The sequence below is a fragment of the Geotrypetes seraphini genome, chromosome 5, assembly GCF_902459505.1.
Source record: "Geotrypetes seraphini chromosome 5, aGeoSer1.1, whole genome shotgun sequence".
Classification (NCBI taxonomy): Eukaryota; Metazoa; Chordata; class Amphibia; order Gymnophiona; family Dermophiidae; genus Geotrypetes; species Geotrypetes seraphini.
The window spans coordinates 269,929,501-269,945,273 of NC_047088.1; the positions used below are offsets into that span (position 1 = coordinate 269,929,501).

A 15,773-nucleotide genomic window follows, 5' to 3' on the forward strand; every position below is an offset into this window, starting at 1 on the left:
GACCTCCAGGCCGCATCTGGAGGGACTCCAACATGCGCAGATGCGAGTGACATCATCCACACATGCTTATTGAATAATAATAATAAGCTTTATTCTTTTATACCACCCAACCATGAGTTCTGGGCGGTTAACAATCAAGAAGGACTGTACAATCAGTGAAGCACACATGTAAACAGGTCAAGAGAATAATTCAAACTTGGAAAAACTGCCGGGTTTTGGAAAGTCTGTCCAGGAACATGGACAGTCTTCTCTTTTTTTTTTTTAATTCATTTTTACATCTTACAACAAGTGTATCAGAAAATAACATTTTGTTGTCCCCTACAGATTCTTCAGACTGAAGGGGACAAGAAGTACGAGGGGGCATTCGGAGAAACTGAAGGGAGATAGGTTCAAAACAAATGCAAGGAAGTTTATTTTCACCCAAAGGGTCGTGGACACTTGGAATGCGCTACCGGAGGAAGTGATCAGGCAGAGTACGGTACAGGGATTCAAACAGGGATTGGACGGATTCCTGAGGGATAAAGGGATCGTGGGATACTGAGAGAGGTATTCAGGTAATAAGTATAGAAACCCAACCAGGTCGTGCATGTGCAAGACCGGAGGGTTAGGACTTCGATGGGAAGATAGGACTTCAATGGGAAACCAAGGTGGCAAGGGAGCCCCTTCTGGTGATTCAGACAGGTCGTGACCTGTTTGGGCCGCCGCGGGAGCGGACTGCCGGGCAGGATGGACCTATGGTCTGACCCGGCGGAGGCACTGCTTATGTTCTTATGTTCTTATGAACTTATACAATATCACTTGATTATCTTTCATATTCAACTTAAATTATAATATTTATACCCTCCCTCCCATCCCTACTATTTTATATGTAGTTACATATGGCAGAAGGGCTTTGAGGTAAAATAACATTATTCGCCGATGACGCCAAACTGAGTAATGTAGTGGGCAAATGCACAACAGACGAAGATTCAGTGCCCGACAACATGATGCACGACCTACTCCTACTGGAGCGATGGTCTAGGACATGGCAACTCAACTTCAATGCCAAAAAATGCAAAGTTATGCACCTGGGCAGCCAGAATCCATGCAAGTCTTATACCCTTAATGGCGAGATCCTAGCAAAAACGGTAGCAGAACGAGACTTGGGGGTAATTGTCAGTGAGGACATGAAGTCTGCCAATCAAGTGGAGCAGGCTTCGTCCAAGGCAAGACAAATCATGGGCTGCATACGAAGGGGTTTCGTCAGTCGTAAGGCGGAAGTCATTATGTCATTGTATAGATCCATGGTGAGGCCCCACCTGGAGTACTGTGTGCAATTCTGGAGGCCGCATTATCGCAAGGATGTGCTGAGACTGGAGTCGGTGCAAAGAATGGCCACCCGGATGGTCTCGGGACTCAAGGATCTACCATACGAAAAACGGCTTGACAAATTGCAGCTATACTCGCTCGAGGAGCGCAGAGAGAGGGGGGACATGATCGAGACGTTCAAGTATCTTACGGGCCGGATCGAGGCGGAGGAAGATATCTTCTTTTTCAAGGTTCCCACGACAACAAGAGGGCATCCGTTGAAAATCAGGGGCGGGAAACTACGAGGTGACACCAGGAAATTCTTTTTCACTGAAAGAGTGGTTGATCGCTGGAATAGTCTTCCACTACAGGTGATTGAGGCCAGCAGCGTGCCTGATTTTAAGGCCAAATGGGATCGGCACATGGGATCTATTCACAGGGCAAAGGTAGGGGAGGGACATTAAGGTGGGCAGACTAGATGGGCCGTGGGCCCTTATCTGCCGTCTATTTCTATGTTTCTATGTTTCTATATATTATTATATAATATATTATATAATCTTTTCTATTAATCTAAACATTTTAATAACAGGTCAGAAATCCCTCCCCCATGCCTTACTTTACAATTGTACCAATAGGGAAAAATGATATTTACTTATTACAATATTCTATTAATGGACCCAAAACCGCCTGAAATTTATTAAAATTTCCTTTTTGCATGGCTAGCATTCTTTCCATCTTATATATATGACACAGAGAATTCCACCAGAAACTGTAGTTAAGTATACTCCAATTTTTCCAATTAAATGTAATTTGTTGAATGGCTACTCCTGTCATAGTAAGTAATAACATTATTTTTTGAAGAAATTTGACTTTTTTTCCTCATTGACATGCCAAATAATATGGTATCATATGATAAAGCCACCGGATTTTCTAATAAATAATTTATTTGGCCCCATATCGATTTCCAAAAAGCCAAAATAAATGGACAATAGAATAATATATGATCTAAAGTCCCTGCTTCAAGATGATAATGCCAACATCTATTAGACTTAGAGCTATCTAATTTTTGTAAACAAACAGGGGTCCAAAATGCTCTATGTAACAGAAAAAACCAAGTTTGTCTCATAGATGCCGACATTGTACATCTCATCCTCCAAGACCAAATTCTTGGCCATTGAGACGCTGTAATTTGATGCTTAATCTCAATGCTCCAAATGTCCCTAAGACCAGTTTTTGTTTTTTTATTTATTAATCCGGATATCAATTTATACCACTGTGTGGCCTGGTGTCCCAGGGAGTCCACCTGAAAGCATAAGAACTCCAAACTGTATTGATTAGTGAGATTTTTCCATTCAGGGAACCCCGCCTGTATGGCCTGCTTCAGTTGCAACCATCTATAACTTTGTAATTTATCAAGACCAAATTTATGTAGCAAATGTGAAAAATCAAGCAGTTTACCATTAGAGTTCTTATACCCAATGCTTCCAGATGACCTTAAATTCGCCAATTTGAATCTTGGAGTTAAGCCATATAGTTTGATTTGTTGATTTATTTATTGGAATAGATGTTAAATTATTAATTCTTAAGGTTTTCCATGTATCAAGTAATATTCTGTTTTCTTTATATATCCTAGGCATTTTTATACTAAGAACATGGTTTAATCTTGGAGGAAAAATGAGTCGCCATTCCAACCACAACCAATCTGGAATATTTTCAGTGGGCTCTAGGAGGACCTAATACATACCTTGGCACATGATATAGGCTTGATGATACCTATAAAAATTTGGAAAAATTACCCCTCCCTCCATAATTGATTTTTGTAAAGACACTAAAGCAATTCTAGCAATTTTATCTAGCCAAATAAATTTTATAAGAAAACTATTTAACTTTTTGTAAAAAGACCCCTGAAAAAGCACTGGTATCATACCCATTTGATAAACCACAGGCAATATCATCATTTTAATAGTTTGGACTCTCCCCCACCAGGAAAGATGTAAAGGATTCCATTGCTCACACATTTCTGTAACCTTCTATAATAAAGATTTTTCATTTACTTTCATTGTGTCTTCCAGTGTATTTTTAATCCAAATGCCTAAATATTTTATTCCATCTTCTTTCCATAGAAAGGGAAATGAGTCAAATAAACCTTTTGTACAATGTACATTAAGTGGAAGAACTTCTGATTTACTCCAATTTATCTTATATCCTGAAAATTTTCCAAATTTATCTATTAATTCAAGTAAACATGGAATGGTTGTTTCCCGATTTCTCAAATGAAGCAGTATATCATCCGCATATGCAGAGACCTTATATTCCTGTTCTGAATAAGGAATATCCTGTATCCTCTTTGCCTGCTGAAAAAGAGGACCTGTCCAGGTTTCCCCGGACATCTGGTAACCCTAATAAAATATATATTCTGATGGTGTATTGACAGGTCAAGACATGGACTGAAACAGCATTTATATGTAATCCTTTGAAAGCTAAAACAGTTTATCATATACATTGTTGGCAGATATAATATTGTGTTCTTGATGTTAGTTGGAAAAGAAACTGATGGTGTGCCTGGACTATTTTAGTGCCTTGTCAGTGTGCAGAGAGATGAAGAAAAGTTGAAAATCACTTGCTTAGGAGCCTCTTTTATGAAGCAGTGTTAAGGTTTTCAAGTTAGCAGACAGACTTCAGAAACTAACTTGTGATTAATGCAAAACGTCTGTATTACCTGTATCGTTGGAGTGTTTCCAGTACTTTGCTGTTACTATCAGTTACCTTCTGAGGTTTCTGTTTCATGTGGCTTCAAGTGCAGTCCTCACTCATTCCATGCCCTTTAACTCAGAAATTACTGCATGACAGCTATTATGATGTAGCTTGTGGTAATTCCCATGCTAAACAGTTAATGCACCAACTGAATACACACCATGGTCTCTCTTGGTGAGATTTTGCATGACAACCATAGCCTTATATAGGCCACAATATAAGTAAAGGACTCAAGCTCATCTTACCTGTGTATTCATGTCGGAAAGGATGCCCAACCACACCACAGAACACAGGTCCATTAGTGACACCTACGGAAACAACCCTAGGAAGAGAAAGTATATGTCATTGTCCAATCCCAGTATTTTGGCATCTCTCACCCCTAACAGTTAAGGCTGAATGTCCTGAGTTTGCTGTTCCCCAGCTCCATTCCCTTTAAGATGCATGACTGCCACCATCCCCTTCTACATCTTTCATTTCCTGCCTTAGGAAAGTGTGATGACAATATAGTGATGTAGAGGAATGAAATGCAGATGTTTCACAAACAGAACAAAAATATTTAATCCACTACAACCACACAAGTAAAGCAACGTGCACAAGTAAATAGCACAGTTACTTACTGTAACAGGTGTTATCCAGGGACAGCAGGCAGATATTCTCACGTATGGATGACATCATCGTCAGAGACCCGGTATGGACCACTTTAAAAGTTTAGAAAGTTTAGACCACTTTAAGACTTTAGAAAGTTCACGATAGCCTGAACTGAACATGTGCGAGTACCTTCCCACCTAACGTAGGGCGCACGGTCCCTCAGTTAAGATAATCCAGCTAAGAAGCCAACTCGGGGATGTGGGTGGGTTATGAGAATATCTGCCTACTGTCCCTGGATAATACCTGTTACGATAAGTAACTGTGCTTTATCCCAGGACAAGCAGGCAGCATATTCTCATATATGGGTGATCTCCAAGCTAACAGAAATGGGATGGTGGGCCTTTAGGAAAACAAATTTTGTAATACAGATTGGTCAAAATGCCCATCCCATCTGGAGAAGGACTCCAGGCAGTAGTGAGAAATGAATGTATGAACTGAGGACCAGGTGGCAGCTTTACAGATTTCCTCAATGGGAGTAGATCTGAGGAAAGCAATAGAAGTTGCCATAGCTCTAATTTTTATGGGCTGTGACATGACTCTCCAGTGCCAGTCCAGTCTGAGCATAGCAGAACGAGATGTAGACAGACAGCCAGTTTGAAATCGTTCTCTTAGAAACAGGATGCCCCAACTTGTTAGGATCAAAAGAGATGAACAGTTGGGGAGATGTGGCTTTGTCTGGTCAATATAATAGGCCACAGCTCGTTTGAAGTCCAAAGTGTGCAAAGCGGTTTCTTCAGCATGAAAATGAGGCTTAGAAAAAAAAAAATACTGGTAGAACAATTGACTGATTAAGATGAAATTCAGTGACAACTTTCAGAAGAAACTTTGGATGTGTACACAGAACCACCTTGTCATGATGAAAAATTGTGAAGGGTGGATCTGCTACCAAGGCAGAGGTGAGAGCAATAAGGAAGACAACTTGCCAGGTGAGAAACTTGAGATGAGCTGTAGCCATTGGTTCAAATGGTGGCTTCATCAAGCTGGGAAGTACTACATTAAGATCCCAGACAACAGGTGGAGGCTTGAGAGGTAGTTTAACATTGAAAAGTCCTTTCATGAGCCTGGAGACCAAAGGATGAGCAGTAAGAGGTTTTCCCTCTGCAGATAAATGTAGACTTAAGTCAAGAATCAGATAGAGAAAGTAGATAATCCAACATCAATTCTACTGCCAAGGAAGTTGGATCATGGTGATAAAGAAAACACCAGGAAGAAAACCTAGTTACTTTTGGTAACATTGCTGAGTGGCTGGTTTCCTGGAGGCATCAATAATATGTCGAACAGGCAGAGAGAGACATAATTCAGAAGAACTCAAACTGAACTCAAGAGAAACCAAGCTGTCAGGTGGAGCGATTGCAGGTTGGGATGTAGAAGAGATTCCTGATTCTGAATAAGCAGAGTAGGAAATACTGAAAGTGGTATTGTTTCCCTGGAACTGAGTTGAAGTAGAAGGGAGAACCAATGTTGTCTAGGCCACTGTGGAGCATTGAGGATCATGGTGGCCGCCTCTTGTTTGAGTTTGAACAGAGTTCTCAACATGAGTGGAACTGGAGGGAATGAGTAGAGAAACAGACCCATCCAGTCCAGGAGAAAGGCATCTGCTTCCAGATGGAGAGGAGAGTAAAGCCTGGAGCAAAACTGGGGTAACTGGTGATTGTGAGGAGCCACAAACATGTCTACTTGTGGGGTGCCCCATTGTGCAAAGATGGATTAGAGAGTTGCAGAGTTGAGAGTCCATTTGTGAGGTTGAAGAATTTTGCTGAGGTAATGCATTTGGGGATTATAAATCAGAAGGAACCATATATGCTGGGAGGAGAGAAGCTGATATGCACGGACGGGGAGAGGGACCTTGGGGTGATAGTGTCCGAAGATCTAAAGGCGAAAAAACAGTGTGACAAGGCAGTGGCTGCTTCCAGAAGGATGCTGGGCTGTATAAAGAGAGGCGTAGCCAGTAGAAGGAAGAAGGTGTCGATGCCCATGTACAGGTCATTGGTGAGGCCCCACTTGGAGTATTGTGTTCAGTTTTGGAGACCTTATCTGGCAAAGAGTCATTCCCCTCTGAAATGGGGAATGCACTTGTACATTTCAGCCCTGCCAAAACATGCCTCGAGCATGCCCTTGGCCACATGCATGTATTCGCAATTTGGACGTGTTTTGTATATCCTAACTTTCTAAAATCAGATGGTAGACAAGTATGCAATATACATTTCTAAATGCTGATTTGATGCTGCCTAAACAACCTTTGATCTTATGATAAGTAAATGGCTTAGCTAACCCAAGAAATATTCAAAAATTAAAAAAATTGTTAAAATTTAAAAAAAATGTAAGAAATGGACTTATGAGAAATGTGGTGAGACTGTAGCCTTTCAGTTTGTTTTTGGGCTGTAGTTTGATCTAATGTTCCAATGATGTAAGAAGGCTTGAAGCGGTCCAGAGGAGGGTGACGAAAATGATAGGAGGCTTGTGCCAGAAGACATATGAGGAGAGACTGGAATCCCTGAATATGTATACCCTAGAGGAAAGGAGGGACAGGGGAGATATGATTCAGATGTTCAAATACTTGAAGGGTATTAACGTAGAACAAAATCTTTTCCAGAGAAAGGAAAATGGTAAAACCAGAGGACATAATTTGAGGTTGAGGGGTAGATTCAAGAACAATGTTAGGAAATTCTACTTTACGGAGAGGGTGGTGGATGCCTGGAATGAGCTCCCGAGAGAGGTGATGGAGAGGAAAATGGTGACTGAGTTCAAAGAAGTGTGGGATGAACACAAAGGATCTAGAATCAGAAAATAATATTAAATATTGAACTAAGGCCAGTACTGGGCAGACTTGCATGGTCTGTGTCTGTATATGGCCATTTGGGGGAGGATGGGCTGGAGAGGGCTTCAATGGCTGGGAGGGTGTAGATAGAAACATAGAAAGATGTCAGCAGAAAAGGGCTATAGCTCATCAAGTCTGCCCACTCTACTGACCCACCCCATTAAGCCTGTGTGCTAATGGCCCAATTCCTTAACTCGACCTTCGTAGGGATCCCACGTAGATGTCCCATTTATTCTTAAAGTCAGGCACGCTGGTGGCCTTGGCCACCTGCACTGGAAGCTTGTTCCAGTGATCCACCACTCTTTCCGTGAAGAAATACTTCCTGGTGTCACCATTAAATTTCCCTCCTCTGAGTTTGAGCGGATGCCCTCTTGTGGCCGAGGGTCCTTTGAGAAAGAAGATGTCCTTTTCCACCTCGACACGTCCTGTGATGTATTTAAATGTCTCAATCATGTCCCCCCCTCTCCCTATGCTCTTCGAGAGTGTAGAGCTGCAATTTGTTCAGTCTCTCTTCATACGAGAGACTCTTGAACCCTGAGATCATCCTAGTGGCCATCCGCTGAACCGACTCGACTCTGAGCACGTCCTTACAGTAATGTGGCCTCCAGAATTGCACACAGTATTCCAGATGAGGTCTCACCATGGTTCTGTACAGTGGCATTATGATTTCAGGTTTCCGACTGACGAAACTTCTATTGATACAACCCATCATTTGCCTTGCCTTGGATGAGGCCTTCTCCACTTGCTTGGCAGCCTTCATGTCTGCACTGATGATTACTCCCAAATCTCATTCTACTGAAGTCCTAGCTAATGTTTCTCCATTTAAGGTGTAAGTTCTGCATGGATTTCTGCTACCGAGATGCATGACCTTACATTTCTTAGCGTTGAAGCCCAGCTGCCAGGTTGAGGACCAGCTTTCCAATGTAAGCTGGTCCTGCGCCATACTATCCTGCAAATTGCTTTCACTTACTATATTACATAGTTTGGCGTCATCGGTGAATAATGTTACTTTACCCTGAAGCCCTCGAGTCAAGTCCCTTATGAATATGTTAAAAAGGAGTGGACCCAGGACTGAGCCCTGTGGCACTCCGCTAGTCACCTCCGATGTTTCAGAGAGGGTGCCGTTGACCACCACCTTCTGAAATCTTCCACTCAGCCAATCGTTGACCCATGCAGTTAGTGTCTCACCTAACCCCATCGATTTCATCTTGCTTAACAGCCTGCGGTGTGGGACGCTGTCAAAAGCCTTACTGAAGTTCAAGTACACTACGTCCAGAGACTCTCCCGAGTCTAGCTTTCCTGTTACCCAGTCAAAGAAGCTGATGAGATTGGATTGGCATGACCTACCCTTAGTGAATCCATGTTGACTGGGATCTCTTAGATTCCGCTCATCCAAGATCGTGTCTAATTTACGTTTAAGTAGTGTTTTCATGAGTTTGCACACTATCGATGTGAGACTCACTGGTCTGTAATTCGCAGCCTCTGCTCTGCAACCCTTTTTGTGCAGAGGAACGATGTTAGCTGTTTTCCAGTCCAGGGGGACTCTCCCCATACTTAGCGAGAGATTGAAGAGCATGGCTAATGGTTCCGCCAGGACATCGCACTGCTCTCTGAGCACTCTTGGGTGCAATTTGTCCAGTCCCATGGCTTTGTTCACCTTGAGTCTTGACAGTTCGCTGTAAACATCAACTGGTGTGAACTCAAAATTCTGAAATGGGTCTTCCGCGCTTGGCTTTGCTTCCAGCTGTGGCCCGTGCCCTAGTGCCTCGCAGGTAAAGACTGAGCAGAAGTATTCATTCAGTAGTTTGGCTTTATCGGAATCTGCTTCCACATAATTCCCATCCGGTGTTCTAAGGCGTACCATCCCGTTTGTGTTCTTTTTCCTGTCACTAATATACCTGAAGAAGGATTTGTCCCCTTTCTTAATGTTCTTTGCTAGAGTTTCTTCCACTCGAAGTTTGGCCTCCCTAACTGCTGTTTTGACCGCTGCAAACCTGGTCCTATATTCAATGTTAGCTTCTCCTTTCCCCGTACGAGACCTCATCAGTGAACCATTGGGGTTTCTTGTTTCTTTGTTGTTTATTTACCGATTTTATGTAGCGGATAGTTGCCTCGTGTAGGGTCAGTTTCAGGGTTGACCACATAGCTTCCACATTATCAGTCACTTCTTGGTCCTGCAGCGTCCGATGGATGAAATCTCCCTTGAGTGCAAAGTCAGTGCCCCGGAAATTGAGTACCCTCGTTTTTGTTTGTGATCTAGGGAAGCCCTTCCTAAGGTTGAACCATACCATGTTGTGGTCACTGGTGGCTAGCGTTTCTCCCATCGAGACCTCCGAGATGCTTTCCCCATTCGTAAGTACCAGGTCTAGGATCGCCTGGGCCCTAGTGGGCTCTAGTACCATTTGTTTGAGCCGTACTCCCTTCATGAACGTTAATAGCCTCCTGCTACCACAAGTTGTCGCTGAGAGAGTGTTCCAATCTACATCAGGCATGTTGAAGTCCCCTAGCAGAACAGCGTCCCTCTATGTCTTCAATTAATTCTGTGTCCTTGTCCTCCGATTGTCTTGGAGGTCTGTATACCACACCAAGGTACAGGCATTTTTCTCTGCCTCTGGCCAGGTTTACCCAGATGGATTCCCCAGTGTACTTGACATCTGTGATCCTGGTTGTTTTGATGTTCTCTTTGATGTAAAGTGCTACCCCTCCTCCTAACTTACCCTCTCTGTCTTGGCGAAGCAGGTTGTATCCTGGTATAGTCATATCCCACCCATGAGAGTTTTTGGATATTGCCACTTCGTCCAGGTCGGCATTCACTATTTCTGTTTCCAGTTCTAGAAATTTATTCCCTAAACTGTGTGCATTAACATAAATAGCTCTCCACGCTTTGTGTTTGTTAAACCCCTGTAGAGAGTTTCCCATCTGAGTCAAAGTGTCTCCTAGCGAATCTTTTGCAATGAGGGTACTTACCTCGGACCTAGAAGCGGAGTTTTGGTTCACCTCATCAGGATTGTTACTTACTGCTCTGGTGTATAAGTGGGTATCCTCCCCCAACTTACCTAGTTTAAAGCCCTACGAAGCAGGCGGGCTAGTCTGTGTCCGAAGACATAAGAAGTTGCCTCCGCTGGGTCAGACCAGAGGTCCATCGTGCCCAGCAGTCCGCACCCGCGGCGGCCCATCAGGTCCATGACCTGTCAGTGGTCCCTGAACTCATCCTATAACCTATCACTATTTCTATCTGTACCCCTCAATCCCCTTCTCCTTCAGGAATTTATCTAAACCCACTTTGAATCCCTGTATTGTGTTCTGTTCAATCACAGCTTCGGGAGTGCGTTCCATGTGTCCACCACTCTCTGGGTGAAGAAGAACTTCCTGGCATTGGTTCTAAACCTATCCCCTTTCAGTTTCTCCAAATGCCCCCTTGTACTTGTTGTTCCCCACAGTCTGAAGAATCTATCCCTATCTATCTTATCTATGCCTTTCAGGATCTTAAAAGTTTCTATCATGTCTCCTCTAAGTCTCCGCTTTTCCAGGGAGAACAGCCCTGTCGGCATATGACAAGTTTTCCATACCTCTTATCATTTTTGTCGCTCTTCTCTGGACCCCCTCAAGTACTGCCATGTCCTTCTTGAGGTACGGTGACCAATACTGGACACAGTACTCCAGATGCGGGCGTACCATAGCACGATACAGCGGCATGATGACTTCCTTTGTCCTGGTCGTGATACCCTTCTTGATAATACCCAGCATTCTGTTGGCTTTCTTTGAAGCTGTCGCACATTGTGCTGATGCTTTCATTGTTGTATCCACCAGCACACCCTGGTCACGTCTGGTCCCTGAAGTCCCTGTAGCACCTCTCCATGGTTCAGGAATCCGAAGTTCATTTCCCGGCACAATCGTTGGGCTGGAATAGGTTTTGATGGAGATTTCGGCAGTTGGAACCCAAGCACAGTATCGGGCAGAGCTTTGGATTCTTGCCCAGAAATAGCTAAGAAGAAAAAATCTATAAAATTTTAATTGATTCAGGTTGGGCAGACTGGTTGGACCATTCGGGTCTTTATCTGCCGTCATCTACTATGTTACTATGTTACTCTTGCCCGGATCATTGTTGGGTGGGTGTGGGGTGCTGGGGCTGGAGGGCTTGGGCTCCTTCCTGCCCGGATCGTTGTCGGGTGGGGGGAGGGGTGGATCACTGCAGGAGAGATGGTGGCACTTGGTGGTATCGCTATTGCGTCAGGGGAGATGAGACATCTCTCATGCCATGATAGTTGCTGGGGGGTGGTGGGGGGGGGGGGGTGGATTCTGTAACCAGTGTTGTTTTTGACAGACACCAGTTACAGAATCCAGCTTTTAGGCGAAGGACTGGCTCCTCTTTCTCCTAAAAGGCCTGGCTTTGGACGTTTGGGACTTAGGCTTTCTTTTGGTTCATTATAAGTGGTAAGTGTAGACTTAGTGGTGGTCTGGGCGTTTAAACAGCTGAACATAGAGGCAGGCCATTATTTTTTTTAAAAACTCCTTTTGGATGTGTTTTTTGATAATGGACATTTTCCCTGCTTCTACTTTCAACATTTAGGGCTTTTGGCCAAAAGGGGACTTAGACTTTTTTTTAAATAATGCCCCTCCACGTGAATACCTTTGCTGGATTTAACAGTGAACAAGAACTTGATGAGATTCGTGAAGAAATAGTGAAACTGTCAAAATACCTTTCATTGGAATATGAAATGGAAGATGTAGAGAAGTTGCTAGACAGGGAATCAGGGGAACTTATGAATGAAGAGCTGATAGAATTAGAAAAAAAAAAGAGAATTAGAGAAAGACCAAGAGGATGAGGTGCCACAATGAATGTTCACCACAAAGGGATTGTCAGAAGGGTTATCTCTACTGAATAAACTCCTTGCCCATTTTGAAGACATGGACTCAAACATTGAACGATTTGCGAGGATTGAATAGATGGCATGTGACACAGCAAACAATTCAGATGAAGCTCACTATGTTTATGAAAAGAGCAACTCCACCTCGCCTGATGAAGGAGATATCGACAATCCACAGCCAAGCCCCAGTGGTGCCATGACTTAAATGTACTTTACTGTACTGTATTTCTTATTTTTGTCTGTTAACAGATTACTTTAAGATGATTAAAATGATTAAAATATCTTGCCTTAATTTAACATAGGCTGACTTACGTCCTGATCCACTTATGACCTAGCAGTTGGAACCAACTGTATTTGTTTTAGTTATTTTTAGCATATTTACTTCTATTTCAGAAGTGTTTCTCCCTTTTTTTGGTGGTTTTACTTATTTTTCTGTTTTATGGGAGTGGTTTCCCCCGGATATTTAAATGCTTTCAGCAATGGCAATTTCCTTTTTGAAAATACTTCCATAGCTTTTCAGTGATTTTTGTTACTCTGGCATGTTAGTTGGACCAAGGTAAGTGGACACGTTTATGGCTTTTTGAAACTTTACTCGAATGATTAGATACCTTTACAAGAATGAATGAATATATAATAAAAAAGATATAATATGGTAATGATTGAATTATAGAACTGGAAGGGGATGGGGGGTGGGATATTCAATAAATTTGTAAGATTTATGGTTAAGAATGTACAAGTGATTGTGTATAATATATTGTACGGGAGATCCTTGAGCCCCGAGACCATCCTGGTGGCCATCCGTTGCACCGACTCAATTCTCAGCACATCTTTCTGGTAATGTGGTCTCCAGAATTGTACACAATATTCCAGATGAGGTCTCACCGTGGATCTGTACAATGGCATTATGACTTCGGGCTTCTTGCTGACAAAATCTCTATGGATACAACCCATCATTTGTCTTGCCTTGGATGAAGCCTTTTCCACTTGATAGGCAGTTTTCATGTCATCGCTAATGATCACTTCTAAATCACGTTCTGCCTTAGTCCTAGCTAAGGTCTCACCATTTAGTGTGTAAGTTCTGCATGGATTTCTGCTGCCCAAGAGCATTACTTTACATTTTTTAGCATTGAAGCTTAGCTGCCAAGTCAATGACCAGTGCTCCAACAGAAGTAGATCCCGTGTCATACTGTCAGGCAAAGTGCTTTTACCTACTATGTTACACAGTTTGGCGTCATCGGCAAACAATGATATTTTACCCTTAAGCCTTGAGTCAGGTCTCCTACATTGCAGGACATACCCTTGGTGGGGATCCCGTAGATTCTCCTCATCCAGGATTGTATCTAATTTCTGCTTGATTAGTATTTCAAGTTTCAAGTTTTATTAATTTTGATATACCAACCATCAAGTTAATATCTGGCCGGTTAACAGTATATTTAAAAGAAAGAGAAGCTAAAAGAAACTAAAAAAGGTATTGTGTATATACAAATAACATTACCAGACAAACTAGACAGTGAGGATAGAGGGGAAGGGAGGGTGAAGTTACATATTTGAGAAGAAAAATGGAGATAGTAGGGTTAGGATAAAACATAATGGAGAGGGACGCTTTAAAGAAAGCGGTTATTATTGATAAATAGAACAAAGAAAAAAAAAAGGAATGATGGCTCTAGGTGTTAGCGAAAGCATCACGAAATAAAAAAGTTTTTAAATCTGTCTTAAATTTGTCGAGTCGTGAGTCGTCGTGGAGTAGCTGTGGCAGAGAATTCCAGAGGGTAGGGGCAGTAACTGCGAAATTTACTTTATGTGTATTATAGAAGTCTTTGATAGAGGGGATAAAAAGAAGTTTTTGATCAGTTGATCTCAAAGTGCGTGAGGAACAGTAGGGAATGAGAAGTTTATCTAGGAATGAGGGCAGATGAGAAAGTTTTATTTAAAGGATAGTGAGATAATTTTAAAGGTGATGCGGTGAGTAATAGGGAGCCAGTGTGCTTCTTTTCATGAGTTTGCTCACTATGGATGTGAGACTCACCGGTCTGTAATTCGCAGTCTCTGTCCTGCAGCCCTTTTTGTGGAGTAGAATAATGTTAGCTGTTTTCCAGTCCAAGGGGACACTTCCCGTGCGCAGGGAAAGATTGAAGAGCACGGATAATGGTTCCGTCAGGACATCACCTAACTCTCTAAGCACCCTGGGGTGTAGGTTGTCCGGTCCCATGGCTTTGTTTACTTTGAGTCTTGATAGTTCGCAGTAGACGCTACTGGGCATACACTCGAAATTTTGAAACGGGTCTTTCGAGCTTTCCACTTTCTTTTTTCTTTCACCCCCTTTTTTCCATACCTGTGGCTTTTGATATCTTCCTTTATACTCACCTTCCTCTTTCTTCAGTTCAGGTTTTATAATGCATGAAATGTTACACTCGAGATTCTCTGTATAAAGTTGCTATTTTGTTACAAAGTTACATAGTGATACACTTGAGACTTTCTGCATTAACATTCTACATGAGGACTTTAATAGATGGCTCAGAGCCTGGTGTCATCAAGAAGGCTTCAGGTACATAGGAGGATGGGGAAATACATGGAAGGACAAGAAGCTATATTACACTGATGGGTTACATATTACTACAGCAGGAAAAAGAAACCTTGCAGAGAAATTTAGACAATATTTTTCTAGGCATTTAAACTAGAAGGTGGGGGTGGTGTATGTACGAAGGACAATTATAGAGACCACCCCCGGCAAAAGAAAAGATGTGATAGTAGTAAAGGCTGCAACATAAGCAATATCAGCAACTCATTTCTTAGCATGGCAACGGAAAGTGAAACAAAACAAAAATCTATACGAAAAAGGAGATTACCGCTGAAAAATAGCTGGAAAGCGATGACCACAAATGCTCGCAGTCTAAGCAACAAAGTTCATGATCTGCAAGCCCTGATATTAGAGGCAGATCTAGATATTGTTGCTATCACAGAGACATGGTTCAGTGAATCACATGGATGGGATGCAAACATACCGGGATATAATCTTTATAGGAAGGACAGAGATGGTCATAAAGGTGGAGGAGTAGCTCTCTATGTAAAGATCAATATCCAAGTGACCGAAATGCAAGGGACCTGGGGAGAGGAAGAAGCGATATGGATTGCTCTGAAAAGAGAAGATGGAACTTCTATCTACGTGGGTGTAGTCTACAGACCTCCGACTCAATCGCAGCAAATTGATAAGGATCTGATTGTGGATATCCAAAAGTTTGGAAGGAAAGAGGAGGTACTGCTGTTGGGAGATTTCAACCTGCCGGATGCGGACTGGAATGTTCCGTCTGCGGAATCGGAAAAAAGTAGGGAAATTGTAGATGCTTTTCAAGAGGCTCTGCTCAGACAAATGGTGACGGAACCCACAAGGGAAAAAGCGA

The 15,773-nt window shown here is 42.6% G+C and overlaps 1 protein-coding gene across 1 annotated transcript in view; it reads right to left on the reverse strand.

Moving 5' to 3' along the window:
* ADCY10 (adenylate cyclase 10) overlaps positions 1-15,773 on the reverse strand; it is an 803,671-nt gene that overhangs the window by 601,424 nt on the left and 186,474 nt on the right. Inside the window, exon 10 of the mRNA XM_033944139.1 lies at positions 4,287-4,363. Coding sequence (XP_033800030.1) covers positions 4,287-4,363 — 77 coding nt within the window. The remainder of the gene's footprint in view (positions 1-4,286; positions 4,364-15,773) is intronic.